Source organism: Oncorhynchus mykiss, chromosome 7, assembly GCF_013265735.2.
Source record: "Oncorhynchus mykiss isolate Arlee chromosome 7, USDA_OmykA_1.1, whole genome shotgun sequence".
In the NCBI taxonomy this organism is placed as follows: domain Eukaryota; kingdom Metazoa; phylum Chordata; class Actinopteri; order Salmoniformes; family Salmonidae; genus Oncorhynchus; species Oncorhynchus mykiss.
The window spans coordinates 76197579-76225232 of NC_048571.1; the positions used below are offsets into that span (position 1 = coordinate 76197579).

General features: G+C 43.8%; 1 protein-coding gene across 1 annotated transcript; it reads left to right on the forward strand.

Moving 5' to 3' along the window:
* On the forward strand, window positions 1-27438 carry LOC110528504 (thioredoxin reductase 1, cytoplasmic). Its single transcript, XM_021610609.2, has 16 exons — window positions 1-520; window positions 985-1045; window positions 4932-5041; window positions 6053-6160; window positions 6653-6725; window positions 6947-7069; window positions 11476-11618; window positions 12119-12234; window positions 17114-17339; window positions 17810-17902; window positions 18177-18253; window positions 22371-22527; window positions 22876-22983; window positions 24854-24949; window positions 25371-25505; window positions 26045-27438. The coding sequence occupies exons 1-16, from the start codon at window positions 404-406 to the stop codon at window positions 26105-26107; spliced, it is 1806 nt and encodes a 601-aa protein (XP_021466284.2). The 5' UTR covers window positions 1-403; the 3' UTR covers window positions 26108-27438.
* Window positions 27439-27654: the final 216 nt, after the last annotated feature.

The window sequence follows — 27654 nt, forward strand, 5'->3', positions numbered from 1 at the left end:
TGCCTATATCTTAAAAATTCATGACAACTATTTGTTGTTGTTGTCTTCATTTAAGGTTAGCAGTGTGGTTAAGGATAGGTTTAAAATCGGATTTTATTTTAAGAAAACTATTAGCAGAAATAGGCGTGGTTTAGACATTCGTGGCTGCAGGCAGGCCCTAAAATTACGCACGACTTTTCGCTGTGTTGATGCACTGGGCGGGCGCTGAAATGACATGAGGACAAAAGTTGTCCCGTTGGAATTGTAGTCCATATCATACCTCAAGTGGTCCAGGAACCTAGCTAGTTTGTCTTTATCTGTGATTCGCAAGGACAACCAGTTGGAGGGAGTTTCGCTCCTCTCTTCCATTGTTAGACACAAATTGAAGCTGCCAAGAGGCAAGTCAGACAGAAATAGTCCGAAAATGCCTCCCATCGACAATGACACCGGGAGGAATGAACTAAAATCTCGGATACAGGAGCTTATTGATTCTAATCAAGTGTTGGTATTCAGTAAAAGCAACTGTCCATTTTGTGTGAAGGTAAGTCCAACATATGCGTTTACTTTTTGTCTTAACTAACTAGCTGGCTAGCTAGCTTTTGTCTTACTTATTTCTCCCGCGAGTAAATTAGCCACATTCTCCCGCAAATAGAGTTCTTCACGGGTCCACCCAATCGGGTATAGACCCGGACCTGTTAGGATACTAGTCGGGTCTAGGGAAGATTGTCCTCGGGTCCATAGCTAGGTAGTTATCTTGGGCTAACGTTAGAAAACTTAACATAACTAACTTTTAATTGTTTTTTTTTTGCTACTAACAAGTGTTTTAGCTTTCCGTTATAACCATGTATTGACTGAGGCACCACTCATCTCCCCGTTGTGTGTACCTAAAGCTAGCTGGATGACTACCACGCTGGCTAGTGGGGTATATCGCTAGTAATAGCCCATGGATAATCCCGCGAAGACAGAAAGACGGGGTTCAAGCAGCATATCTGTTTTTCTTCCCAGGTAAAGGATCTGTTCAAGGAGCTGAACGTGAACTGCAATGTGGTGGAGTTGGATTTAATTGGTAAGGATGTCAAGCTTCAGTCTTGGAATACGGGTGTACTCTGCACTGTATAGTCTCAATTTATGCCTGTCACACCACATGTAGTTGTCATTGATTGGTATGATCACAATTGTACCAACTAGGTCTGGGGTGATTGTGTTACCGGCAGTAAAGTCACGGTAACTAGGCTTCTCCAAAACTGCGCTCAGATGGTCATTAGTTGCCTACCAAACTTGCCTTGTACTCAGCGTTCTATTGTCCCTCTAATCACGCTGACATAAATGTAAATTAAATCGAAAATCAAACACTTCATGAGAGCCCTGGCATTCAGAGTTTGAGTGGAATAGGATGATCAGCTGTTGCGCAGGGAGAGCCAGCTCCACATAGTTGGTTGATGCATGGAATGAAATAAGTGTTCCTATAAGACCATGTTGTGAAACATTTCTATAGGCTATGCAGTTGCATGAAGACATCGTTTTGATGGCTCTGTTAAAAAGTGGAAGAGCCCATCAGCTTTCTATAGGCCAGGCCTATTATTTGTCAACTTTCCTAATATTAAGCACATTGCTTCGCTTTACAACTGGAGTAATCTACCTGGCTGGCATGAAAATGAAACACAGGAGAAGTGTACACTATTCGCTATTCAAGTGCATAAGGGTTGTTGCCCCCCCCCTCACCAGCTGGGTGAGAATATTATCACTTGTGAATGATGCCCAGTGTGTGTCGTCAAGAAATGGGCCATGCATTTTAATTATTAATTTTTTACTTTTCAAATCATTGTTGCATGCATCTTGTAGCCTAGCCCATAGGCATATCTTTTGATAAGGTTTGCATCACAACTAAAGTGGCCAAATAACTTGAAGTGTAGCCTATAGGGCTGGGACCCCTGGAACAGGGTTGGGACCCCTGGAACAGGGTTGGAGAGCCCATAACCAACAGAACCTAGGGAATGTGTTCTCATAAGCCCACGCAGTCGCGTGTGAAAACTGAGTTTTGACTGTCCGCTATTTATAAAAGGATACCAGCTTTCTTGTGCTGCTATATTAAGCACATAAATCCAGTGTCACCTACCTGGCATATTACAAACGCAACCAAACACAACCTCCATTCACTATTCCAGTGCAGGTTAAGGATGACTACAAAATATTCCACACATCATGTTTAGTAAGCTATATGTAAACACCAGATTACATTGAGAATAGCCTGATGGGTGAGAATATTATCGAGTGCTGGTCAAATTGTGAATGAGAGAATGATGAAGTATGTGCAGCCTGCGCTTGAAACAGAGCAGAGCACATACCTTTTCATGCAACTTTTTTCAAATCCTCATATAGTCTCATCTTTCTACGCTTGCTACATTACGTTTTAATAACAGTGATGTTATATACACACAAACATTTTGGGATATCATTGAATTGCCAAATTGCCTTCAATCGAAGTTCCAAAGGTCTTGAGTACTCTAAGGATCAACGTTTCATCAACGAACATACAAACATTTGCAGTACATGTACACTACATGACCAAAAGTATGTGGACACCTGCTTGTCAAACATCTCATTCCAAAATCATGTGCATTAATATGGAGTTGGTCCCACCTTTGTTGCTATAACACCCTCCACTCTTCTGGGAAGGATTTCCACTAGATGTTACTTGGAACATTGCTGCGGGGACTTGCTTCCATTCAGCCACAAGCATTAGTGAGGTTGGGCACTGATGTTGGGTGATTAGGCCTGGCTCGCCGTCGGTGTCACAATTCATCCCAAAAGTGTTTGATGGGGTTGAGTTCGGCTCTGTGCAGGCCCAGTCAAGTTCTTCCACACTGATCTCAACAAACCATTTCTGTATGGACCTTGCTTTGTGCATGGGGGCATTGTCATGCTGAAACAGGAAAGGGCCTTCCCCAAACTGTTGGCATAAAGTTTAAAGCACAGAATTGTCTAGAATGTCATTATATGCTGTAGAGTTAAGATTTCCCTTCAATGGAACAAAGGGGCCTTGCCCAAACCATGAAAAACCGCACCAGATCACTATTCCTCCTACACCAAACATTACAATTGGCACTATGCATTCGTCCGTCAGACTGCCAGATGGTGAAGCGTGATTCATCACTTGAATGCGTTTCCACTAATCCAATGGTGGTGAGCTTGACACTACTCCAACCGACGCTTGGCATTGCGCATGGTGATCTTAGGCTTGTGTGTGGCTGCTCGGCCATGGAACCCCATTTTATGAAGCTCCAGACTAACAGTTATTGTGCGGATGTTGCTTCCAGAGGAATTTTGGAACTCGGTAGTGAGTGTTGCAACTGAGAACAAGCCATTTTTTAAACGTGCTTCAGCACTCTGCTGTCCCATTCTGTGAGCTTGTGTGGCCAACCAATTCGCGGCTGAGCCGTTGTTGCTCCTAGACGTTTTGACTTCACAATAACCGCACTTACAGTTGACCGTGGCAGGGCAGAAAGTTCACAAATTGACTTGATGGAAAGGTGGCATCCTATGACGGTGCCACGTTGAAAGTCACAGAGCTCTTCAGTAAGGCCATTCTATTGCCAGGGTTGGTCTATGGAGATTGTATAACATCGAACACACAATCTCCGTAGACCAACTATGGCAGTAGAATGGCTCGGCCACACAAGCTCACAGAACGGGACAGCAGAGTGCTGAAGCGCATAAAAAAAAAAAAATAGCTTGTTCTCAGGGCCGGCCATGGAACCCCATCATGGGGGCCAAGCCTCCTACAATCCAGGACCTCTATACCAGGTGTTGTCAGAGGAAGGCCCCTAGAAATTGTCAAATACTCCAGCCACCCTAGTCACAGACTGTTCTCTCTGCTACTGTACGGCAAGTGGTACGGAGCGCCAAGTCTAGGTTCAAGAGGCTTCTAAACCGCTTCTAGCCCCAAGCCATAAGACTCGTGAACAGCTAATCAAATGGTTACCCAGATTATTTGCATTGACCCCCCCCCCCCCCCCCCCCCCCCTCCCCACGCTGCCGCTACTCTCTGTTATTGTCTATGCATAGCCACTTTAATAACTCAACCTACATGTACATATTACCTTGACACCGGTGCCTCCTGCACATTGACACATTGACTCTGTACCGGTATCCCCTGTATAAAGCCCCACTATTGTTATTTACTGCTGCGCTTTAATTATTTGTTATTCTTATCTCTTACTTTTTGGGGGATTTTCTTAAAACTGCATTGTTGGTTAGGGGCTTCTAAGTAAGCATTTCACTGTAAGGTCTACAACTATTGTAATCGTCACATAAATTATTTTGTCCACCGGTTAGCAACGGGTGTGGCTGAAATGGACAAATCCACTCATTTGGGTGATGTAGTACATGTATAGGACCTATTATTGTACTAAGTTTGTTTCCTCAAGCTCACCTTTTAGCTTTTCCTTATGGCTTTGTCTGCTATTAAATGTTGACGGTTGATCGAAAGGTAAAAAGAGGCTAATGGGTGCCTTTTCTGCAAAGATACAGTGTTTTTACATAGTGAAGATGTTATGTTTTACCACAAAATGCACTGTCAACGTTACGGGCCACCACAAAACGTGCTGAGTCGCTCTCTCGTTCTCCCCACTGCCATTTGATCTCTTACCAGTCACAGCTGTTCTGGTATAAATACACACTGTGCATTACATAACTATTGCTCTGGCAAATACATAGAAAATATCTTTCAGTACTGAATTATGCAATTTATTTAAACACACTCTGTTTGTTTGCAGAACCAAAGTACATTTACATTATAGACTGCAGAGGCTGTCAGCACTTAAGTTGATGGTGTATGTCATGTATATGACTAGTGTACATGTCAGCGATATGATAGGAAGAGTAGGATGAATGATTAATTTCATGTACGTGTAGCTGCTACTCTGCTAACATCTCTTAATGGTTGTGTCCAGAGGATGGATCAAACTATCAAGAACTGCTGCTTGAGATGACCGGGCAGAGAACTGTCCCCAATGTCTTCATCAACAAGACACACGTCGGTGGCTGTGACAAAACAATGAAGGTATGGATTGGCGCAGCAGCTTTCATGAACCACGGATCATTCTCATTTCACTCGTGGTTTTTCATCCTGTCTTGAGATTCAAGCGTATGTCAAACTTAGGCTAAAATCTCAGGTTTTGGCAACAAAGATACCTTTGTGTTATTCATACGTTCCCCTTGCATTTCAACGTGTGGTAAATTATGCCCACCACAGGCTTTAATTTTGGTGCAATATTACGAAAGAGTCTTTGTCTGTTTGCCAGAAACAAGGTTTGAGTGGATCTATTTGGGTCAAGTATGGTTAAGCCAATTTACATCTAAATGCACTACATTTGTCTTTTTACATCAAAATGGCTACTTAAGAACACCCAAACCTAGTCTTCTCTTCCCTCTACACTGAGCTGTAATTTAGCTAATTAAACCATTTTTTTTTGCCTGGTCATGCTTTTCATAAGCTGGCACTTTGACAGCATGACACACTGGTGTATATTTCACTTGAAGCCAGCAACATTCTCCTGATACATTATAATCCTGACAATATCACCACGTGTTCTGTCTCCTACCCTTTTCTAGCAAATGCTGGTTTATTTCTGTCATGTGGCACGGAGAATATCCCTCCGGCATGAATGGTGTCAGCATCGCTGTTGAATGTAGAATACCTTTTTTACATTTTAGTCATGTAGCAGACACTCTTAACTGTAATCGCTCCTATAAGTTGCTCTGGATAAGTGCCTTGCTCAAGGGCACATCGAGCAAATTTTTTCTTCACCTAGTCTGCGCAAGGATTCTAACCAGCAACCTTTTTGTTACTGGCCCAACGTTCTTAACCGCTAGGCTACCTTTCTCCACTCGTAGACATGCACACTTTTCAAGAAGACCCATTTTGGGACCATAAATTAGCATGCTGGTATCCTTACTGTATTTTCACTTGTCTATTTCCCACCAGAAGCAGAAAAATGTTTGTGCCCTTTAAGATTGCTGGGTTAATATTGTTTTCGCCATTGTGTCTGACCACCTGTCGTCCTCTTCTCAGGCCCACAAAGATGGTGTCCTGCAGCAGCTGCTGTGTGGGGAGAATGAGGTATACGACTATGACCTCATCGTCATCGGTGGCGGCTCAGGAGGGCTAGCATGCTCAAAGGTGAGAGCCTCCCAGATAACGCTTTCAAAACCAACCTTACCTCCAGACCTGCACCTTTCTAGTGTAGTATCGAGGCCCATGAAGGAAGGCTGTAAGTTCAGTCCATCATTGGCTCGGTCTGAGGACCTTTCTAGTGTAGTATCGAGGCCCATGAAGGAAGGCTGTAAGTCCAGTCCATCATTGGCTCGGTCTGAGGACGTTTCTAGCTGTACAAGCCATGTGTCCTCTGTCCTTGTTTCCTAAATTCCTCTCAAAGTGCATTGGAGGAGAGGGCCCAAGGTTCCTCCTCTAAAGAGCTTGGAGGTGAAGTTAGGACGGAGGAAGCAAGAACACGATGGCTAGTAATGTTTTCAGACAGCCACGGGGAGGATTTCAGATGGCTCATTATCGCAGCAATAAAACTAAGCATAAAAGCTGAGCTAGTTGACCAGTGGTTGTCTTAATCAAGTTGTCTAAATGGCCGACTGACCTTTTGTGCTTCTCCTGGCATAGGAGGCAGCGTTGCTGGGCAAGAAGGTGATGGTGTTGGACTATGTGGTGCCCACGCCGAAAGGGAACACATGGGGTGTGTAGAGCTTCACGTGTCACACTCTTCAGACATTGAAGAGTTCCGTCGCGCGTGTCAAACATATCCCCTACAGCACACTGCTGCAGGCCCACCGAAGCACAAATCAAAATGGCTTGCAGAATTCTGCTGTTATCAGTAACAACATGTCTGCATATGTCAATGTGGATGAAAATTAAATCTCCAAATGTGTGATTTTGTGTTTCTTTGGCTCGGGACAGGCCTGGGCGGCACATGTGTGAACGTGGGCTGCATCCCCAAGAAGCTGATGCACCAGACAGCCCTGCTAGGGACTTCCATACAGGACGCCCGCAAGTTTGGCTGGGAGTTGCCGGAGGAGACAGGTAACAATTGGGTTGGCGTCTGGGTCAAACGTCAGCAGTTTAGCTTCCAATGTCCATTTTAGTCACTTGGAATGCATGCCCAACACTAGGGACAGGCATGAGTACTCAAACGGACGTCAAAACTCCATCTCTAACCAGCGATAACAAAAACATTTGAAGTACTGTAAAACTATTTGGTGGAGTGTGCTTTGTGGCTTGAAGACAACAGCTGTGTTCCAATACTCATACTAACTGTACTATTTGTGACAAATTGAGTACATAGCATGCTTATTGGTCATAGTATGGATATAGTCAGTATGCCAAAAGTTCACGGATATCATACTACAGGCACCAAAATACCAAAAATATACAAGCAGTGGACACTATTTCCGTGCGTCACAACGTTTTCAGATTTGAATTAAATGGTGGAAAATATTTAGCCGAAGTGGATGCATATCCACTGCTTTAACTAATTATTACAAATGTTAAAATGTTGAGCAATGTAATAAAGTAATGACTTTTCAAATAAGTTACCAATTTCTTAGCTTCGCTATTCTTACAAACCGTACAGCATATCATAACAGCAGTATGTACCTGTATGTTATCTAGCTACCTAACATTAGTTGGCTACTAATACATCGAACTAGGGCTGGGCGATATTCCCAGAATATTATATCACGGTATTTTTTACATTTGGATGGTATTTGACTGTTTTTAGTTTTTGAATAATAAAAGTTGTACATTTGCTTTATGAGTAGTTAGTGATCCCAGGGTGGCAACACACACATTCTAAGTGATTTCAATGAGTCTTTCTTCATTCTGATTGTTTTATACTGTTCAGTTCAACCAAAACAAATTTCAGCACTTCTATAATTTCTGCATTTCTTGCACTCAATTGCAGTGGTGGAAAAAGTACCCTATTGTCATACTTGAGTTAAAGTAATGAATGATACGTTAATAGAAAATTATTCAAGTGAAAGTACCCAGTTAAATACTACTTGAGTAAAAGTCTAAAAGTATTTGGTTTTAAATATACTTAAGTGTCAAAAGTAAATGTACTTGAGTATCAAAAGTGAAAGTATAAATCATTTCAAATTCCTTATGTTAAGCAAAACAGGTGGCACCATTCTTTTTTAATGTACAGATAGCCAGGGGCACACTCCAACACATCATTTACAAACAAATCATTTGTGTTTAGTGAGTCCTCCAGATCAGAGGCAGTAGATGTCAAGAGAACATCCCTGGTCAAGTGCTTGAATTGTACCATTTTCCTGTCCTGCTAAGCATTCAAAATGTAACGAGTGCTTTTAGGTGTCAGAGAAAATGTATGGGGTACAAGGTCCAGTATTTTCTTTAGGAATGTAGTAAAGTAAAAGTTGTCAAAAAGACTAAAGTACAGATACCCCAAAAAGCTTATTAAAAGTACTTTACACCACTGCTCTATTGAGAATGTCCACACTGCCACGTAGGGCTGCACTATATGGGCAAATAATCTAGGACTTATTTTTAACCAAATGTTGCAATTGCGATTTGACTTGCGAATTAGAGCAAAACTGTTGGAATCATGGAAATAGAATGACTGTTCTATGGTTAGAATATAATAGTGCACACTTTGAATACAGTGTTGTTGGAGATGACAACAAATTAAAATGCCAGGTAGGAGTTATTATGACAGGGTAGGAACTAAAGTTTTGATAAGTGTTTCCTAGGGGACCCTGGCTTTGGCCACATTGCATGTTTTCTCTTAGCTACATCAGGTAGCAACAAATTATTGCTTTGCATGTTCCTCTTTGATTTAGAAGATACTGTTGCACAAACAACATGCTGATTTAGGTCTATAACATCACTGGTATTATCAAGCTGTATTAGTTAACTACGCTTGCTCTTACACATTTATTAGCTAGCTAGCTATTAGCATTCGAGGCTAACAATTAGCGTCTCACAAGATTTAGGGCAACTTCCTAAGAAAATACAAACTAGCTGACGCAAGAAACACAAACTAATAGTGTCATTATAGAACACTAGTGGATTTATATTAAGAAGCAAAGTGAAAACAGCATTGTTATCGTCAACATTGTTGCATGTGCTGCATTGACCATGCAGACTGAACGCAAGTGTCTCGTGGTTGGACATCAAATGCCCTCCTTGTCTAGATCTGTGTGGAAAGTGGTGCGGAGAGAGAGAGATGACTCAAGTAGCGAAGTAAACTATAAAAATGTAGATTACACATGACGTATCACATTTAACAAACCAAACATTCAAATACCTGTGTAGAAGGTAAAGTTAAAAACCCAAACCGGTCCCTGCACCAATACCGATATACCTTATTTTATGATATACCGCCCAGCCCTACATCGAACTTGCCAAAATTTTAACTATACGCTATCTGATTATTCCCGTCATTATTAGTTTAGTGGTATAGTCGTGCGTTCTCAATGGACGTTCGGGTGCGTTCGTAAATTCGCTCTGGGTATCTGCTCCGATTTCAGAGCACTCTCGTCCGAGTGTACCAGAGCACAGAATAACAGCTGAATTTATGAACACTCAACACCAGTTGAATATGGCCAGTGACAGTTATCGTTGGCAAAAAAAGGCGTAATTAAATTGCTGCTAGCAGCACAGTTAGTCACCAACGCTCTAGATAACTTAAAAACAGCCTAACCAGCTCTGCTTAGGGCAAGTAAAAATGTCTAATTTGTGTCTTGAAGTATCTAGCCAGTTAGCTTGGGTGCTTGACTGCCGTTGTGAGGTGTGTCCAGTGACACAGCCTGGTAGAGTGAAACGCTCTGAATTTACGAACGCCCAGAGAGCACTCTGGCACTCCAGATGGGATTTTAATAAGACACCCAAAGTCGTAAAATGTCTAACTAGTCATTTGCTATGCTAACAAGAGGTTGCATAGGAACAGCATCAACTTCTGGTAGACAGGGGAAGCGCTAGTATGCTCAACTGAATGGATACCGTTCATTTACAGTATACTAAAATGAACTAAGTGTGTGTGTGTGTATTCAAACACAGCTAAAGTTAATTTGTTTTGACTCTAGTGTTCCATTTGTGCATTTGCAGTCACAACAAAAAATAAACCACGGCAAGCATCACAGTTCACTTCTCACTCCCTCAATTGCGTTAGGACCACTCCCTCTACACGCATGCGGAGTTTGCACACAAGCTCCCATTAGTCCTACAGAAATAAATTCCTATTAAATATGGTGGGCATAAAAAAATGCATTTAGCTGGTGGGATACACAAGCTACATTCCTTGACAAATAACAACAGTTTCCAACAACGAGTTGCAGTTTGGAATAATTTCATCCTGTTTATTTTCCGCTTAGGCTACTTTTCAAACTGCTAGTGTCATTTTTAGAATTGGTTAGCCTGGTCTATAACCCCCTAAACAGGTTCCGCACTGAAAATTTGCAAAACGTGATTTTGATAAGTGTATTTTCCTCAATCATTAAGCCCAGTCTTACTCACCAAACAAACCTGTTGTGGCTGTAATTCATCACCATGCAGTGTTCCATGTGGAATTATTCATCCATTTAGACAGGAAGAATAAACTACATTGTACGTCTGTAGGCATATAGGGAAAGGAAGACCAGATTTTGTTTTGTAACCGTGAAAAAAAATGTATTTCAACGCTCCAAACTAAGCCCCGTTTCATATGATCAGCTTTTGAGAATAACTATTCCAGACGCGCATTACTTCGCACTGGCAACTTTTTCATTCTGAAAAAATATTTGGTTCTATTTTATTCTGCTATATTTAATGTGTTTTTCTATTAACAGTAGAGGCTGCTGAGGGGAGGATGTAATGAAATGGCATGAAACCCATTTGATACCATTCCGCTCCAGCCATCACCACAAGCCTGTCCTCTATTAAAGTGCCATCAACCTCCTTTGTTACTATGTAATAGGTTTGTCTTGACAGTGATAAGGGCTCGGAAAACAAGTGTTTTTATTGACTCAATATACAGTATGAGGCAATAAAGGTTTGTAATCTCTAATGGTTATGATAAATTAGGCATTGTTGTGTACTGTTGGCATAGATAAATGCCCAAATGTTTTTTCTTCCAGTCAGGTCTTCCCTTTGTTCTAAAGTAGATTTATTTTTTCTCCCCCTGTCCTGAATATTTTTATAATGTGAGTACTCGAACAGTCAAATGCCCATCTCTACCCAACACAACCAAAGTAGTAAGGATATTGGGAACAGAGCCACGGCCAGTGCTAGGAATGAAACATGTGAAGGCATAAGTCACTTTCTGATTTAAAAACATTCTTGTTTAAGTCCTCTTCAAGAGCCTGCGGTAACTTAAGGTCATGGAAATGTCAATGTTACATTTTCAGTGACTTTTTCAGTAATGGTAGTAAAGAACTTAAGACTCGTTTGTGTGGTCATTGTTGACTTTGTAATTTTCATCTGGTTCTTAGTGAAGCACAACTGGGAGACAATGAAGACGGCGGTGAACAACTACATTGGCTCGTTGAACTGGGGCTACCGGGTGGCGCTGCGCGACAAGAACGTCAACTACATCAACTCCTACGCTGAGTTCATTGAGTCGCACAAAATCAAGGTGGGTCGGCCCTTTGTGAGTTTACAAGCAGATCTTTGACAACAGTTGTTAATGAATTGACTACCTTTCATTTTCATACGAAATTGACTCTTCCATTCTCATACAGAAGTTACTGCCTTCAATTTGACCCATTTTAGAAGGCAGTCAATTCGGTATGAAAATGGATGGGAACTTTTTAGATGCAAAGCACATGATATATTCTGAAACTGGATAGTAACTTGCTTCATGTTAGTTCCTTGGCTTAACCTAATCAAACAAATCCCAAAGATATTTAATGGCTCTGTACGAACACACTTCACAGCACTTGGTAAAGCAGCTATTATCTCCCATGGGAGATTCTAAACTGCACACCCTTGACTTGACGCATTGATTCTTGTTAACCACACTCAACAGATGAGATGAGTCTAGGTGTTGATTTTAATGGAAATTATTTTGTGTGTACGAGAGAAATAAATCTGTGAAGAATGTTTAACACCGTACTTACCCACTCCACCTACCAGGCGACCAACAAGCGAGGGAAGGAGACCTTCCATACGGCCGCAAAGTTTATCCTGGCGACAGGCGAGAGGCCGCGTTACCTGAGCATCCCTGGAGACAAAGAGTACTGCATCACCAGGTGAGACCCTTCCCTCACAGCACACCGCAGGCATTATTTAACCCACAATCCATTTAGACTGCCGTCCAGCCAGGGGAAAGCCTCATGACGCCATCTATTTTGTGAAGTCCCCCAGTCCCTCCAGCAGCAAAGCACCCCCACAACATGATGCTGCCACCCCCGTGCTTCACGGTTGGGATGGTGTTTTTTTTCTCCCTTTTTCCTCCAAACATAAAGATGGTTATTATGGCCAAACAGTTCTAATTTTGTTTCATCAGACCAGAGGACATTTCTCCAAAAAGTACAATCTTTGTCCCCATGTGCAGTTGCAAACGGTAGTCTGGCTTTTTTATGGCGGTTTTGGAGCAGTGGCTGAGTGCCCTTTCAGGTTATTTTAATATAGGACTTGTTTTACTGTGGATATAGATACTTTTTGCACCTGTTTCCTCCAGCATCTTCACAAGGTCCTTTGCTGTTCTGGGATTGTTCTAGGAGACAGAACTTCTTCCTGAGCGGTATAATGGCTTCATGGTCCCATGGTATTTATACTTGCGTACTATTGTTTGTACAGATGAACGTGGTACCTTCATGCGTTTGGAAATTGCTCCCAAGGATGAACCAGACTTGTGGAGGTCTATAATGTTTTTTTCTGCAGTATTGGCTGATTTCTTTTGATTTTCCCATGATTTCAAGCAAAGAGGCACTGAGTTTGAGGTAGGCCTTGAAATACATCAACAGGTACACCTCCAATTGACTCAAATCATGTAAATTAGCCTATCAGAACCTTCTAAAGTCATGACATAATTTTCTGGAATTTTCCAAGCTCTTTAAAGGCACAGTAAACTTAGTGTATGTAAACTTCTGACCCACTGGAATTGTGATAGTGAAATTATCTGTCTGTAAACAATTGCTAGAAAAATTACTTGTGTCATGCACAAAGTAGATGTTTTAACCGACTTGCCAAAACTATAGTTTGTTAACAAGAAATTTGTGAAGTGGTTGAAAAACGAGTTTTGATGACTCCAACCTAAGTGTATGTAAACTTCCCACTTCAACTATATATATATATATATATATATATATATATATATATATATATATATATATATATATATATATCTACACGACCATACTCACTCACTTTTCTAATTTCCACCACATTAAGCCTTGTACCTCAGCATACTCATTTAGTAAGGCTATAATCTCCCACTGGTCTAAACACAGGATTTCCAGATTACCCTCTGCTGCTGTAGACTGGTGTGTTGTTGTAGGAACAGACACTGATAGAACCTGCTTTAAATGGTACAGAGATGGCTATGTCTAATGGTTGTATTGTGACCTATAGCTGTCCCTGGCAACAACAACAAAAATCTTGGTTGACCAAGAGGCGTCAAAAGAACAGATAAATCTATTGGTTGACATTTTTAAACGTGTATTTTTCTGTATATAAACACATCCGATGTGCTTTAATCAAATTAACTATCTGCACTGAGCTTGTCTGATGCTGTTTTGATGAAATTAAGACACATGACTAGAGGGAATGGCCTGGCTCAGACTTGCTGTGTTAAAAAGAAAATGACAGAAAGTGACTGACTAGCACCTGTTGTCTCCCTGTCCTCCCTGCTGCAGCGACCATCACAGAACATTAACAGTTTATCGCACTGTCTGTGTTGCTGAAGCTGCAACATAATAAAAAAGGAAATACAATTATTAGTCACGTGCCGAAAACAACAGGTAGACCTTACAGTGAAATGCTTACTTACGAGCCCCTAATCAACAGTGCAATTTAAAAAAATAAATATGGTTAAGAATGAGAATTAAAAGTAACAAGTAATTAAAGAGCAGCAGTGAAATAACAATAGTGAGACTATATGCAGGGGGTACCGGTACAGAGTCGATGTGCGGGGGCACCGGTTAGTTGAGGTAATATGTACATGTAGGTAGAGTTATTAAAGTGACTGCATAGATGATCACAGAGTAGCAGTGGTGTAAAAGAAGGGAGGGGCGCTGTAAATAGTCTGGGTAGCCATTTGATTAGGAGTTCAGGAGTCTTATGGCTTGGGGGTAGAAGCTGTTTAGAAGCCTCTTGGACCTAGACTTGACTCTCCGGGTACCGCTTGCCGTGCTATAGCAGAGAGAACAGTCTATATGACTTGGTTGGCTGGAGTCTTTGACAATTTTTAGAGCCTTCCTCTGACACTGCCTGGTATAGAGGTCCTGGATGGCAGGAAGCTTGGCCCCAGTGATGTACTGGGCCGTTCACACTATCCTCTGTAGTGCCTTGCAGTTGGAGGCCAAGCAGTTGCCATACCAGGCAGTGATGCAACCATTCAGGATGCTCTCAATGGTGCAGCTGTAGAACCTTTTGAGGATCTGTGGACCCACGCCATATCTTTTCAGTCTCCTGAGGGAAAATGGGTTTTGTCGTGCCCTTTTAACGACTATCTTGGTGTGCTTGGGCCATGTTAGTTTGTTGGTGATGTGGAAACCAAGGAACTTGGCATTCTCAACCTGCTCCACTGCAGGCCCGTCTATGTGAATGGGGGTGTGCTCGGTCCTCTTTTTCCTGGAGTCCACAAGCATCTCCCTATAGGCTCTTGTCGGTGATCAGGCCTACCACTGTTGTGTCATCTGTAAACTTAATGATGGTGTTTGATTCGTGCCTGGCCGTGCAGTCATGAGTAAACAGGGAGTACAGGAGGGGACTGAGCACGCACCCCTGAGAGGCCCGTATGTTTAGGATCAGAGTGGCGGATGTGTTACCTACTCTTACCACCTGGGGGCGGCCTGTCAGGAAGTCAGTTGCAGAGGGAGGTGTTTAGTCCCAGGGTCCTTAGCTTAGTGATGAGCTTCGAGGGCACTATGGTGTTGAACGCTGAGCTGTAGTCAATGAATAGTATTCTCACATAGGTGTTCCTTTTGTCCAGGTGGGAGTGCATCATCTGTGGATCTGTTGGGGCGGTATGCAAATTGGAGTGGGTCTAGGGTTTCTGGGAAAATGGTGAAGCACTTCATGGCTACAGATGTGAGCGCTACGGGTCGGTAGTCATTTAGGCAGGTACCTTAATGTTCTTGGGCACAGGCACTATGGTGGTCTGCTTGAAACATGTTTGTATTAGACTCAGACAGGTAGAGGTTGAAAATGTCAGTGAAGACACTTGCCAGTTGGTCAGCGCATGCTCGCAGTATACATCCTGGTAATCCATCTGGCCCTGCGGCCTTGTGAATGTTGACTTGTTTAAAGATCTTACTCACATTGGCTGCGGAGAGCGTGATCACACTTCCGGAACAGCCATTTCTGACTGAAAATTTGTTACCAAAATTTGTTTAGGCAAAACCTTCCCTATTCCCTCAACACTTGTTCTCTTTACGTGACACGTATGTGTCGCATGCACGTGACCAATAGGGCCTGACCTATAGCATGTCATAATTACATCAATAAATTGGTTATTACAAACCCTTAACACTAACGTGTGACAGCAAAATGGAGAGGACGTGACAAACTCGAAACGGGGGAATGTTTACTGGTTGCTCATGAGGTAAAGAGGAAGTTAGATGTGTGGAATAAATTTGACTAATTGTGGAAAATACTTGAGATCAAGAAAAAGGTAAGGAGCCAGCACTGTGTGCATATTATGTCTCTGCCAAACAGGTTCATGTTTTTCTGATCGTTTGGAACAATGTAAACCACACTAAGTGTTTAGGCCTATTTATTGTTTACGCTAATTATTCAATGGTCACTTTATTTTAAAACTAAAATACTTGATTGCATTTCAAGTCATGAATCATTCATACTGTGATGTCATGAACAAATTAATGATTGATGGATACAGTATTTAGGCTACTGTAAGTATTGAAATATTAGGCCTCAGTAAGTTACAGCATTCAGACTAAACGGGATGTGCTCTTAGGCCTACAGCTCAATGGTGGTTATACAAGGCTGCTGTGTTTTTCCGATGTGGTTGCGTGAGGCTTGGTGCTCACGGAATCAGTAGGCTATTAAACAAACACTCAAACAGAATCAGGATGTGGCTTATTTCGGTAGATGTATATGGATGATTTATAAAGCCAGGCACATTTGAATAGTTAGGCTATTGATTTATAGATCCAATTGAATTGGTTTCCTCTCTTCTCACTTTTCTTAGAGAATTTAAGGCAATGGATGTTTTCTCGTCAATTAACTCCACTGTCTCCGCCGCCAAATTTTTTTTCAACACCAATATGCTGGTTAACTTTGCTATTGTGCACATAGCAACATGGTCTAGGAAATGGCGCCAATTCAACAGTGCACGGATGTGTTTCAGAACCGTGGACAGCGACCGCTTTCCAACGTGGGAGAAGGCGCATTTGTTATAAAATAATAGAATTTATTTGTGTTGCATAATATAACATATACAATTTCAAAAGCGCGTCTTAGTGATGGATTGTGCCATCCCCATGTCCTCCGCAATGGATTAGTCCATTCAGACAGGTGCCAATCAGGTCTTATACACCATGATTCTTTTCTTTTTTTTTGCTACTGCTCGACTAAAGAAATCTTGGTCGACCAACAGCCTATCGACCAGTTGACTAAATGGGGTCAGCCCTAATTGTGACTGAATAACTAAATTCTCAGATTACATACTTATCTACTGGTCTCATAAAGACCCCGGCTCATTTCAGACTACATAACCAGTCTTTCTGTGTATTGTTTGGGAGATTAACTGTTGACATTTTTAAGAATATAACTTTGTTTAGTGAATCAATCTGACGTTCAAGTATTTCACATGCTTATTGCAGAAAGAATGGGTGAATTTTGGCATTGATACATCTAAGATTTATCTATGATTATCTATGGTTTTAACGGAGGTGCACTCTACTCTGGCTGCTCTTCCTGTGTGTGTCCATTCTTTTTACGCAGCGACGACCTGTTCTCTCTGCCCCACTGCCCTGGCAAGACCCTGGTGATCGGGGCGTCCTACGTGGCGCTGGAGTGCGGGGGTTTTCTGGCGGGCCTGGGCCTGGATGTGACAGTCATGGTACGCTCCATCCTCCTGAGGGGCTTCGACCAGGAAATGGCCAATCGTGCCGGCAAGCACATGGAGGAACATGGCGTAAAGTTCCTCCGGAAGTACGTCCCCGTCAAGGTGCGTCAACGTGACTTATCTACTACCAGACCTGGGTTAAAATCTTTTTTGAAATCTTTAGTTTAGCTTTTGGCTGCCTGAAATCCCAGGTGGGTAGTAGATATTGGTTCCATTGCAACAGGTAAACTCAATGAAGTACAGCTAGTATTTAAAATAATTTAAAATAGTGTTTAAACCCAGATCTGTGTACAATAACCTTGTCTTTCCTCAGCTGTAATGACTTGGACATGCCTGGTACTAAATTGCTCTGTCATCAGGGAAGTTGTGTAATATTTTGCTCTCTATCTAAAGGGTTGTCATCAGTTTAAGTTTAACTTTGATGGCTGTTAGCCTGTATGGGCAAACTGAAATAAAAACCACTTGCTCTTTCAGAAAAAGATGCCTTCAGTTCACCTGGCCCTGGCCATTGTAACATTAAAGACATTTTGTAACTAGATATAAAATAAAGTGTGTGTGTGTACACACGCCAGGTGGAGGAGCTGGAGGCAGGTACTCCTGGGAGGCTGAAGGTGACAGCCAAGAGCACGGAGGGAGACGAGACCATCGAGGGAGAGTACAACACTGTACGTAGCCATCACCGTAATGCTCAATATCCGATATAGATTAGGAATCCCAAAGTAAATCTAGCACTTATGACTGAAACTAAGAGTTAAATCTGAAAATATACTACTTAAAAATGTTGCATTAGGAATTAACTCTGCAAGGTTGTCCATCTTAGAGCATTTGTTAAAACAAAAAAAAATGTTTTGTCAGTTAAATTGAATAATTCCTGCCTTGTTTTAATGACATGCTGGAGAAATGTCCTGTTAACCAGGTGACTTCCTTCTCCTCACTCAGGTGTTGATAGCCGTGGGGCGCGACGCCTGTACAGGAAAGATCGGCCTGGATCAAGCCGGGGTCAAAGTCAACCCCAAGTAAGTTTCCTTCCTTATTTTCTCTCACTTAGTTCATTCATCTACCGATTCGCTCTTTTGTTTTCTCTCCCTTAGTTCATTCATCCACCGATTCGCTCTTTTGTTTTCTCTCACTTAGTTCATTCATCCACCGATTCGCTCTTTTGTTTTCTCTCACTTAGTTCATTCATCCACCGATTCGCTCTTTTGTTTTCTCTCACTTAGTTCATTCATCCACCGATTCGCTCTTTTGTTTTCTCTCACTTAGTTCATTCATCTACCGATTCACTCTTTTGTTTTCTCTCCCTTAGTTCATTCATCCACCGATTCGCTCTTTTGTTTTCTCTCACTTAGTTCATTCATCCACCGATTCGCTCTTTTGTTTTCTCTCACTTAGTTCATTCATCCACCGATTCGCTCTTTTGTTTTCTCTCACTTAGTTCATTCATCTACCGATTCACTCTTTTGTTTTCTCTCCCTTAGTTCATTCATCCACCGATTCACTCTTTTGTTTTCTCTCACTTAGTTCATTCATCCACCGATTCGCTCTTTTGTTTTCTCTCACTTAGTTCATTCATCCACCGATTCACTCTTGCAGCCGTCACCAAGGAGATGTAGACAAGGTGCTGTGTGTGCCTGTACCTTTAAGACTCCAGTCATGGTGATTCAGCACTATTGCCACCCCTGAGAGAGGGGGGGGGGGGAGAGAGAGAGAGAACTGTCACTGTTGGGATTTTTGTGCTTCATTAGTTTACTCCCATTAGGGGAGGGGTGGTAGGGTTAGGGGAAAATAATATAGGAAAATGCATTGAATTTCTATGTATGGGAATTGGTAATGGTGCATACAATTACATTGATAGAAGCCACAATCTATATGCAATATTACATCTGATCCACCCCTAAAGAAAAATAATAATACAAATGTGTTTTTGTGCTTTGTAATTAGAGAAACTCCCTTGTGCTTGGGTGGCAAATAGCCTAGCGGTTAAGAACATTGGGCCACTAACCGAAAAGTCACTGGTTCAAATCCCTGAGCCAACTAGGTGAAACTCTGTCTGTGCCCATAAGCAAGGCACTTAACTCTAATTGCTCTGGTAAGTCACTCTGGATAAGAGCGTCTGCTAAATTACTAAAATGTAAAATGCTGTAACATTAGGAAACAACGGTATCTTAAAAACCTTGGGCTTCTTCACAATCATATAAACTGGATTGAGGATGATGTGTTTTTCATGTTCCTAACATGGTGTTTGGTTATGCCATAAAGTGCTTTAGGCCGTAGTGATAAGGCAATCGCCAGGTTTAGGAGTGACTGCACCTCGGAGTCAGCCATGTGACTGGGATCCTAGCAGCATTTTAACACTGGGCTGACTGACACACGGCTAAAGGGCCACCGGGGTTGCACTACGTGTCGTTGACGGGGTTGCACTAAGCGTCGTTGACGGGGTTGCACTAAGCGTCGTTGACGGGGTTGCACTAAGCGTCGTTGACGGGGTTGCGCTACGCGTCGTTGACGGGGTTGTGCTACGCGTCGTTGACGGGGTTGTGCTACGTGTCGTTGACGGGGTTGTGCTACGTGTCGTTGACGGGGTTGCGCCACGCGTCGTTGACGGGGTTGCGCTACGCGTCGTTGACGGGGTTGTGCTACGCGTCGTTGACGGGGTTGCGCTACGCGTCGTTGACGGGGTTGCGCTACGCGTCGTTGACGGGGTTGCGCTACGCGTCGTTGACGGGGTTGCGCTACGCGTCGTTGACGGGGTTGCACTACGTGTCGTTGACGGGGTTGCGCTACGCGTCGTTGACGGGGTTGCACTACGTGTCGTTGACGGGGTTGCACTACGTGTCGTTGACGGGGTTGCGCTACGTGTCGTTGACGGGGTTGCGCTACGTGTCGTTGACGGGGTTGCGCTACGTGTCGTTGACGGGGTTGCGCTACGCGTCGTTGACGGGGTTGCGCTACGCGTCGTTGACGGGGTTGCGCTACGCGTCGTTGACGGGGTTGCGCTACGCGTCGTTGACGGGGTTGCGCTACGTGTCGTTGACGGGGTTGCGCTACGTGTCGTTGACGGGGTTGTGCTACGTGTCGTTGACGGGGTTGTGCTACGTGTCGTTGACGGGGTTGTGCTACGTGTCGTTGACGGGGTTGTGCTACGTGTCGTTGACGGGGTTGCGCTACGTGTCGTTGACGGGGTTGCGCTACGTGTCGTTGACGGGGTTGTGCTACGTGTCGTTGACGGGGTTGCGCTACGTATCGTTGACGGGGTTGCGCTACGTGTCGTTGACGGGGTTGTGCTACGCGTCGTTGACGGGGTTGCGCTACGCGTCGTTGACGGGGTTGCGCTACGTGTCGTTGACGGGGTTGTGCTACGTGTCGTTGACGGGGTTGTGCTACGTGTCGTTGACGGGGTTGCGCTACGTGTCGTTGACGGGGTTGCGCTACGTGTCGTTGACGGGGTTGCGCTACGCGTCGTTGACGGGGTTGTGCTACGCGTCGTTGACGGGGTTGTGCTACGTGTCGTTGACGGGGTTGTGCTACGTGTCGTTGACGGGGTTGCGCCACGCGTCGTTGACGGGGTTGCGCTACGTGTCGTTGACGGGGTTGCGCTACGTGTCGTTGACGGGGTTGCGCCACGCGTCGTTGACGGGGTTGCGCCACGCGTCGTTGACGGGGTTGCGCCACGCGTCGTTGACGGGGTTGCGCCACGCGTCGTTGACGGGGTTGCGCCACGCGTCGTTGACGGGGTTGCGCCACGCGTCGTTGACGGGGTTGCGCCACGCGTCGTTGACGGGGTTGCGCCACGCGTCGTTGACGGGGTTGCGCCACGCGTCGTTGACGGGGTTGCGCCACGCGTCGTTGACGGGGTTGCGCCACGCGTCGTTGACGGGGTTGCGCCACGCGTCGTTGACGGGGTTGCGCCACGCGTCGTTGACGGGGTTGCGCCACGCGTCGTTGACGGGGTTGCGCCACGCGTCGTTGACGGGGTTGTGCTACGTGTCGTTGACGGGGTTGCGCTACGCGTCGTTGACGGGGTTGCGCTACGTGTCGTTGACGGGGTTGCGCCACGCGTCGTTGACGGGGTTGCGCCACGCGTCGTTGACGGGGTTGTGCTACGTGTCGTTGACGGGGTTGCGCTACGCGTCGTTGACGGGGTTGCGCTACGTGTCGTTGACGGGGTTGCGCCACGCGTCGTTGACGGGGTTGCGCTACGCGTCGTTGACGGGGTTGCGCTACGCGTCGTTGACGGGGTTGCGCTACGCGTCGTTGACGGGGTTGCGCTAAGCGTCGTTGACGGGGTTGTGCTACGTGTCGTTGACGGGGTTGCGCTACGCGTCGTTGACGGGGTTGTGCTACGTGTCGTTGACGGGGTTGCGCTACGCGTCGTTGACGGGGTTGTGCTACGCGTCGTTGACGGGGTTGTGCTACGTGTCGTTGACGGGGTTGTGCTACGTGTCGTTGACGGGGTTGCGCTACGTGTCGTTGACGGGGTTGCGCTACGTGTCGTTGACGGGGTTGCGCTACGCGTCGTTGACGGGGTTGCGCTACGCGTCGTTGACGGGGTTGCGCTACGTGTCGTTGACGGGGTTGCGCCACGCGTCGTTGACGGGGTTGCGCTACGCGTTGTGTAGGAGGGATTATTGACAAAAAAGCGAAATGTCTAATGAATAACAGAGAAATGACTTGTTTTTAATGTGACTTGAGAAGTTGTTCATTGTGGTATAGTATTCTCTTGTATAGACGCACACACACATTCTGTCCAAACACACTCTAGACCTGGTCGGAGTTGTTTCGCATGGTCAGATATCAGATTATGCAAATACAATGGCACACCAGTTTTTCCAGGATCAAAACGGGGTTTAGGTGGTGGGCGTGATGTGGGCATAGCCCATTTTGCCATGGGGCTTAGAACATATGCATTTTTAAAGTTAACCTCATTCAATTCTACACATTTGCCATGGTTTGTCTTGTTCTTATAGTATCTGAATGAATTTCAGATTCTCCCTGACTGTTTCGTTATATATTTTGGTGATTGTTGTTGTAATATATATATGTCTCTTTACATGGGGATCTAAAATTAGTCAGATGGGAGTCGCCAGTCATGTTCCCCTCGCTAAGCTTCCACTCTTTCTCTGCCTTCCCCAGGAATGGTAAGATCCCGGTGAACGACGAGGAGCAGACCAACGTGCCGCACATCTACGCCATCGGAGACATCCTGGAGGGCAAGTGGGAGCTGACGCCCGTGGCTATCCAGGCTGGCAAGCTGCTGGCACGCCGTCTGTACGCGGGTGCCTCGCTCAAGGTAACTGTCAGACAGCGGGCCTTCAATTTAACCCCTAGGAGTTGCCTTTTCTATTGCTAGACCATAGCAGATTGACAGTGTGACCCTCCGGCAGTACTATCTCTGTGCCTCTGCTTTGAGGAGATTCGCTTGTTTCTTTCAGAAGAAAATACGGATGTTGGCCCTCGTTGGTGTTATGTGGTGGGGTCTTTGCGCCCCACCTAAAATGTGTAAACTAGAAGAAACCATGTACAGATTTTCCCTAGCTTCTATCATACAGTAGGGTATTTTGCCTGGTGAACCTCTGATGTGACACCACCTGGTACAGACAGTAAATTGTTATTAATTGCGGTTGAATTTTGTGTGCAGTGTGACTACGTGAATGTTCCCACCACGGTGTTCACCCCTCTGGAGTATGGTGCCTGTGGGCTGTCTGAGGAGAAAGCTATGGAGCTGTACGGCCAAGACAACCTGGAGGTAGCTACTGACGCAACACACGCTCCACTTCCAGCCTAGTGGTAACCTGGCCAAAAATGAACACCCTGACAAATATGGTGTAGATTTTGGCATTTGTGAGTAAGAATGTCTAATTCACCGTCCACGTTGGTCACACTCGGGACTCTACAATGGGAGTATTTCATAAAAATAGTCTAAAAATTCAAGTATGGCCAAATGTGAGTTGTGATTTTATAGCAAAATAAATGCTGCAGTAGATGTTGTCGAAGTATTTCTGCCGTTTTGTTTCATATTTGGTCATGCACAAAGAAATAAGAATCCTAACATTATAGCTATCCCTTTTTGTGCAGCAACACTGGGGGCTTGTGCACGCAATAAATATTTGTTTTTAGGAGCAATGCGCATTAAAGTTGGTCTAATTTACTGAAATGTACTGAATTGAGACTTTCCTTGTTTCTTGGCTATTTATACTGAACAAAAAATATCAACACAACATGTAACAATTTTAAAGATCTTACTGACTTAGTTCATACAAGGAAATCACTAAGCCCTAAATTTGTTTTGTGAAATCCATAGATTAGGGCCTAACTGGGCAGGGATGGAGCCATGGGTGGGCCTTGGAGGGCATAGGCCCACCCACTGGGGATCCAGGCCCAGCCAATCACAATGAGTTTAACCCCACAAGGGCTTTATTACAGACAGAGATACTCTGTTTCATCAGCTGTCCGGGTAGCTGGTTGCACGTTGTGAGGCTGGTTGGACAACTGCCAAATTCTCCAAAATGATATTGGAGGTGGCTTATGGTAGAGAAATAAATTAACATTCAATTATCTGGCACGCTCTCAACTTGAGACGTGTGGCAAAACTGCACATTTAGTGGTTTACATTTTTTGTCCCCAGCACAAGGTGCACCTGTGTAATGACCATGCTGTTTAATCAGCTTCTTGATATGCCACACCTGTCAGGTGGATGGGTTATCTTGGGAAAGGAGAAATGCTCACTCACACGGATGTCAACAAACTTGTGCCCAAAGCTTGAGAAATAAGCTTTGGAAAATTTGATGGGATCTTTTATTTCATCATGAAACGTGGGACCAACACTTTTACATGCTGCGTTTTTATATTTTTGTTCGGTATACATTATATACGCTACATTGTTTTTCAATGTTTGAGTTTGCTTCTACTGCTAGCAAAGAGACATCAATTGGCCCCTGCTATTGAGATTCCTCACAGGCACACATGACTATTGGCCCCGTTACCTAGGTAAGCTTAAAGGGGCAGCTGCGTTTTTGTCTCTGATATTTTGGTTAAAAGACAGGTCACATAAAATTGAGTTGAGCAATATACCACATTATCTTACTAGTAATACATTTCTTGTTTTTGACATGCTTAGTAATCTTTCTATCTTTAAAAAATAATGTAAAACAAATAATGTAATTATGGAAACACAAAATTGGCTGGTTAAAATAATCTTGAGTGACTGGTAGATTTAAAAAAAAATATATATATATATATAATCTACCTGCCACTGTGGCTGGTAGCCAAGGTTAGTTTTAGGCGCCGATTGGTGCTTCAGCCACATCACACACACTCGCAGCCCACTGGCACTGAATAATACATATTGGATCGATATCAACTGACATTTTGGCTCTGCTCTAGCATACCAGTTGAAATGTGGACACTGGAACAAAGCCTTTGACACACCAGCTAAAATGGCTAGCTATTAGACAGTGGAAAACCAGAGTTCTGGTTCTGTGTTCACTTATGATTTCTACCATTTCTTTCAACTTTTCTAACTGATACTTAACACAATTTTTTTCTCCCTTATTAATAAAATGCATGTTATTCTTCCATTACGGTATGTGCATTTAATGTCCTTGTTAACTGTGTAGGTGTACCACAGTCTCTTCTGGCCTCTGGAGTTCACCGTCCCCAGCAGGGACAACAACAAGTGCTACTCAAAGATCATCTGTAATAAATTGGACAATGTAAGAACACCCTCTTTCCAAACTTACCTGACTACCTGTTTTAATTCATAGATACAGCAATTATCGTCACCTATTTCGCCGTATAGAGTTCAGACTTTCTCACATTGAAAACAAAGGATGTCTGGAAGCCAGACAAATGACACTCATTGTAAATGAGAACTTGTTCTCAACTGGCCTACCTAGTGAAATAAAGGTGAAATAAATAAAACTGGGAACAAAAGGCTTCCACCCTGACAATGCGAACCCATTGTCACTTGTTTCTGAAAGCTATTCTAGAATAGCTGACACGTATGTGAAATTCAACATGTTGAAGACGAACACAAGTTCCTCCATGCAGGGTCTGGCTAACATAACAAAATAGATCAAGTGTATCGGTAATGTACTATCAGACCCTGTAACACCCTTCTCTGTCTTCCTGCAGGACCGTGTGATCGGGTTCCATTACTTGGGGCCCAATGCGGGAGAGGTAACGCAGGGCTACGGTGTGGCCATGAAATGTGGCCTGACCAAAGAGCAGCTGGACAACACCGTTGGCATACACCCCACATGCGCTGAGGTAAGACTGATCCCAGACCAGCTGCAGGCCGCATTTCATATATATATATTTATTAGTGGCAGGTATAGTAAGTCCCTCCACAGTGCAAAAAAGTGGTTTCATACTCAGTTAACCCAGTGAGCCCCCAGGCCCATGTTTCCCAGTGTTAACAACATGCATTGTAGATTATAATAAGAAGATAATATTATATTGCATTGTGTTACACCCTCTAAATTAATTTCACAGATTTCTTGGCCAAAGTCCGTTTAATCTTGTAGTACTTTTTTAAAAATAACACAATCTATATTATATATGTATATATATATATATATATATATCCTGCAGTACTTTGTCCGCGGACCCCACTTTGAGAACCCCTGTCATAGGTAACTACGTAATGTTCAAGGCTAATGACATCAGTATTTTGTTGCAAGCGCACCCTCTATCCATCTCTATGGTTTGAGCTTGGCTCTGACCATTTAAAAACAATTATTGCGAACAAGTCGTGCCACCTCGCTATGATGCAGATCTCAACAGTCTTTCTGCTTCTTTTCTTCCAGATCTTCACCACCATGGAGGTGACCAAGAGCTCAGGCGGTGACATCACCCAGACGGGCTGCTGAGGTTAAACCCTGCTTGTTTAACGGGCTGTCCTGTTCTCCATCTTAGATCTCTCACCTCGTAGCTCTGCGCCAACCTGGCCCCCTCAAATTCTATACCCAAGACCAATCGCTTCTCAGGAAAAACCAATAAGGTGATCAGAAACGGGGGGGGGGGGGGGGGGGGGGGGGGGGGAAGAGTCTGAACGGATGAAACCACACATTTAGAAATAAGGGTGGGGAAACAGTGGGTCAGTATAATACTGTCTGAAAGATTGAGCCAATAAATGCTCTGAGAGGGCCTGTAGTGTGGACATAAAAGACATATGAGGTGATTAACTATCTAAGGGACAGCCTGCTAGATAGCGGGGTTACACTGCTGCTTTCACAATGCACCCTGTGTGTGTCTTCCTCAGAGGTGCACCACCCCTCTCTAGGGATGGGTGAGTGCTGTTTGACGTGCTGGCCCTTAACCCAATCACTGTGGTGGGCTAGAACTGATGTCCCTCTGTCCAAAGACACCAGGGGTGAACCGAACCCTTCGTCCAAACTTAAACACACACACACACACACACACATCTACACACACATGCGTATAATGACTCCTGTAGTATGTTAACAGCTGAATGGATACAATAATTATCTGATCCAGTGTGGTGGAAATGGCTGATCATTTTTACTCGGTGGAAGTTAACTACTATGTCCTAAGATGTGTTTATTTTCTTATCTGGCAAGCCATCAACATTCCAGGCATTATTTCTCATCAGAAGTGTGTATTGTCCGATATCTCAGAAATGGAAAATTGAAATCAAGTTTAATGTGGGGCAATGGATTTTTTAAATATCAGTATTTCTCATGGTGTCGAACTTGCCGTTTCTCCACATCGGGATCGTCGACTTTAGATTTAAAGGCAACTCCCAGTTCCAACTTCTACCAAACTGTTAACCAAAAAGGTGCATGTAGGAGAAGTCAAAAGAAAGAACCTCTGAACCATCATTCAAATCTCTGTCCTGCTTCAGAAAACACTGTTAGTAATTCCAATGACTGAATACATAAAACATTAATTGTAGTGATTTATTGTATATATTTGACACACGCACACACACTTTAAAAGTTTTCAGTGGATAATGAAATAAATGCTTCTTTTGTATCAGTTTGATCTTGCTGTTTTGTTTGCCTCTGCGTTGTGTATGTAAAATGTATCCAATCTGGTAGAGGACAGTATTTAAGAGTTATTTTCTGCCTACTGTTGAGCAGTGACACCGGTCAAAATGAATAAATGACTGCTTCACTGGTATCACCGTTGTTCTAGATCACTTTGATTAAAGTCTTGAAAGACAATGTCAACATGCAAACTATCGTCTTGACTCTTTTGTTTGTGTCAGTGAAATTTAAGATGTTACTTTTATTTTCACTTCTATCATGAAACGACCTGTTCCGTGTGGTTGCCTAGTGGGTTTAGTGGTTGATGGGGTAATCTTGTGCATGTGAGAAGGGCATGTCCGGTTTACAGGAAAGTACCTAAGGAAATATCGGGTGTTTGGGCGTTCCTTAGCAACTTTAGTTTCCTG

Bases quoted from the DNA above. Each gene is read 5' to 3' on its own strand.
- LOC110528504 (XM_021610609.2), top strand. From the start codon at position 404: ATGCCTCCCATCGACAATGACACCGGGAGGAATGAACTAAAATCTCGG. The intron at 6,726-6,946 runs GTGTGTAGAGCT...GGCTCGGGACAG, and splicing joins GCCGAAAGGGAACACATGGG to GCCTGGGCGGCACATGTGTG. The intron at 17,903-18,176 runs GTACGTAGCCAT...CTCCTCACTCAG, and splicing joins TCGAGGGAGAGTACAACACT to GTGTTGATAGCCGTGGGGCG.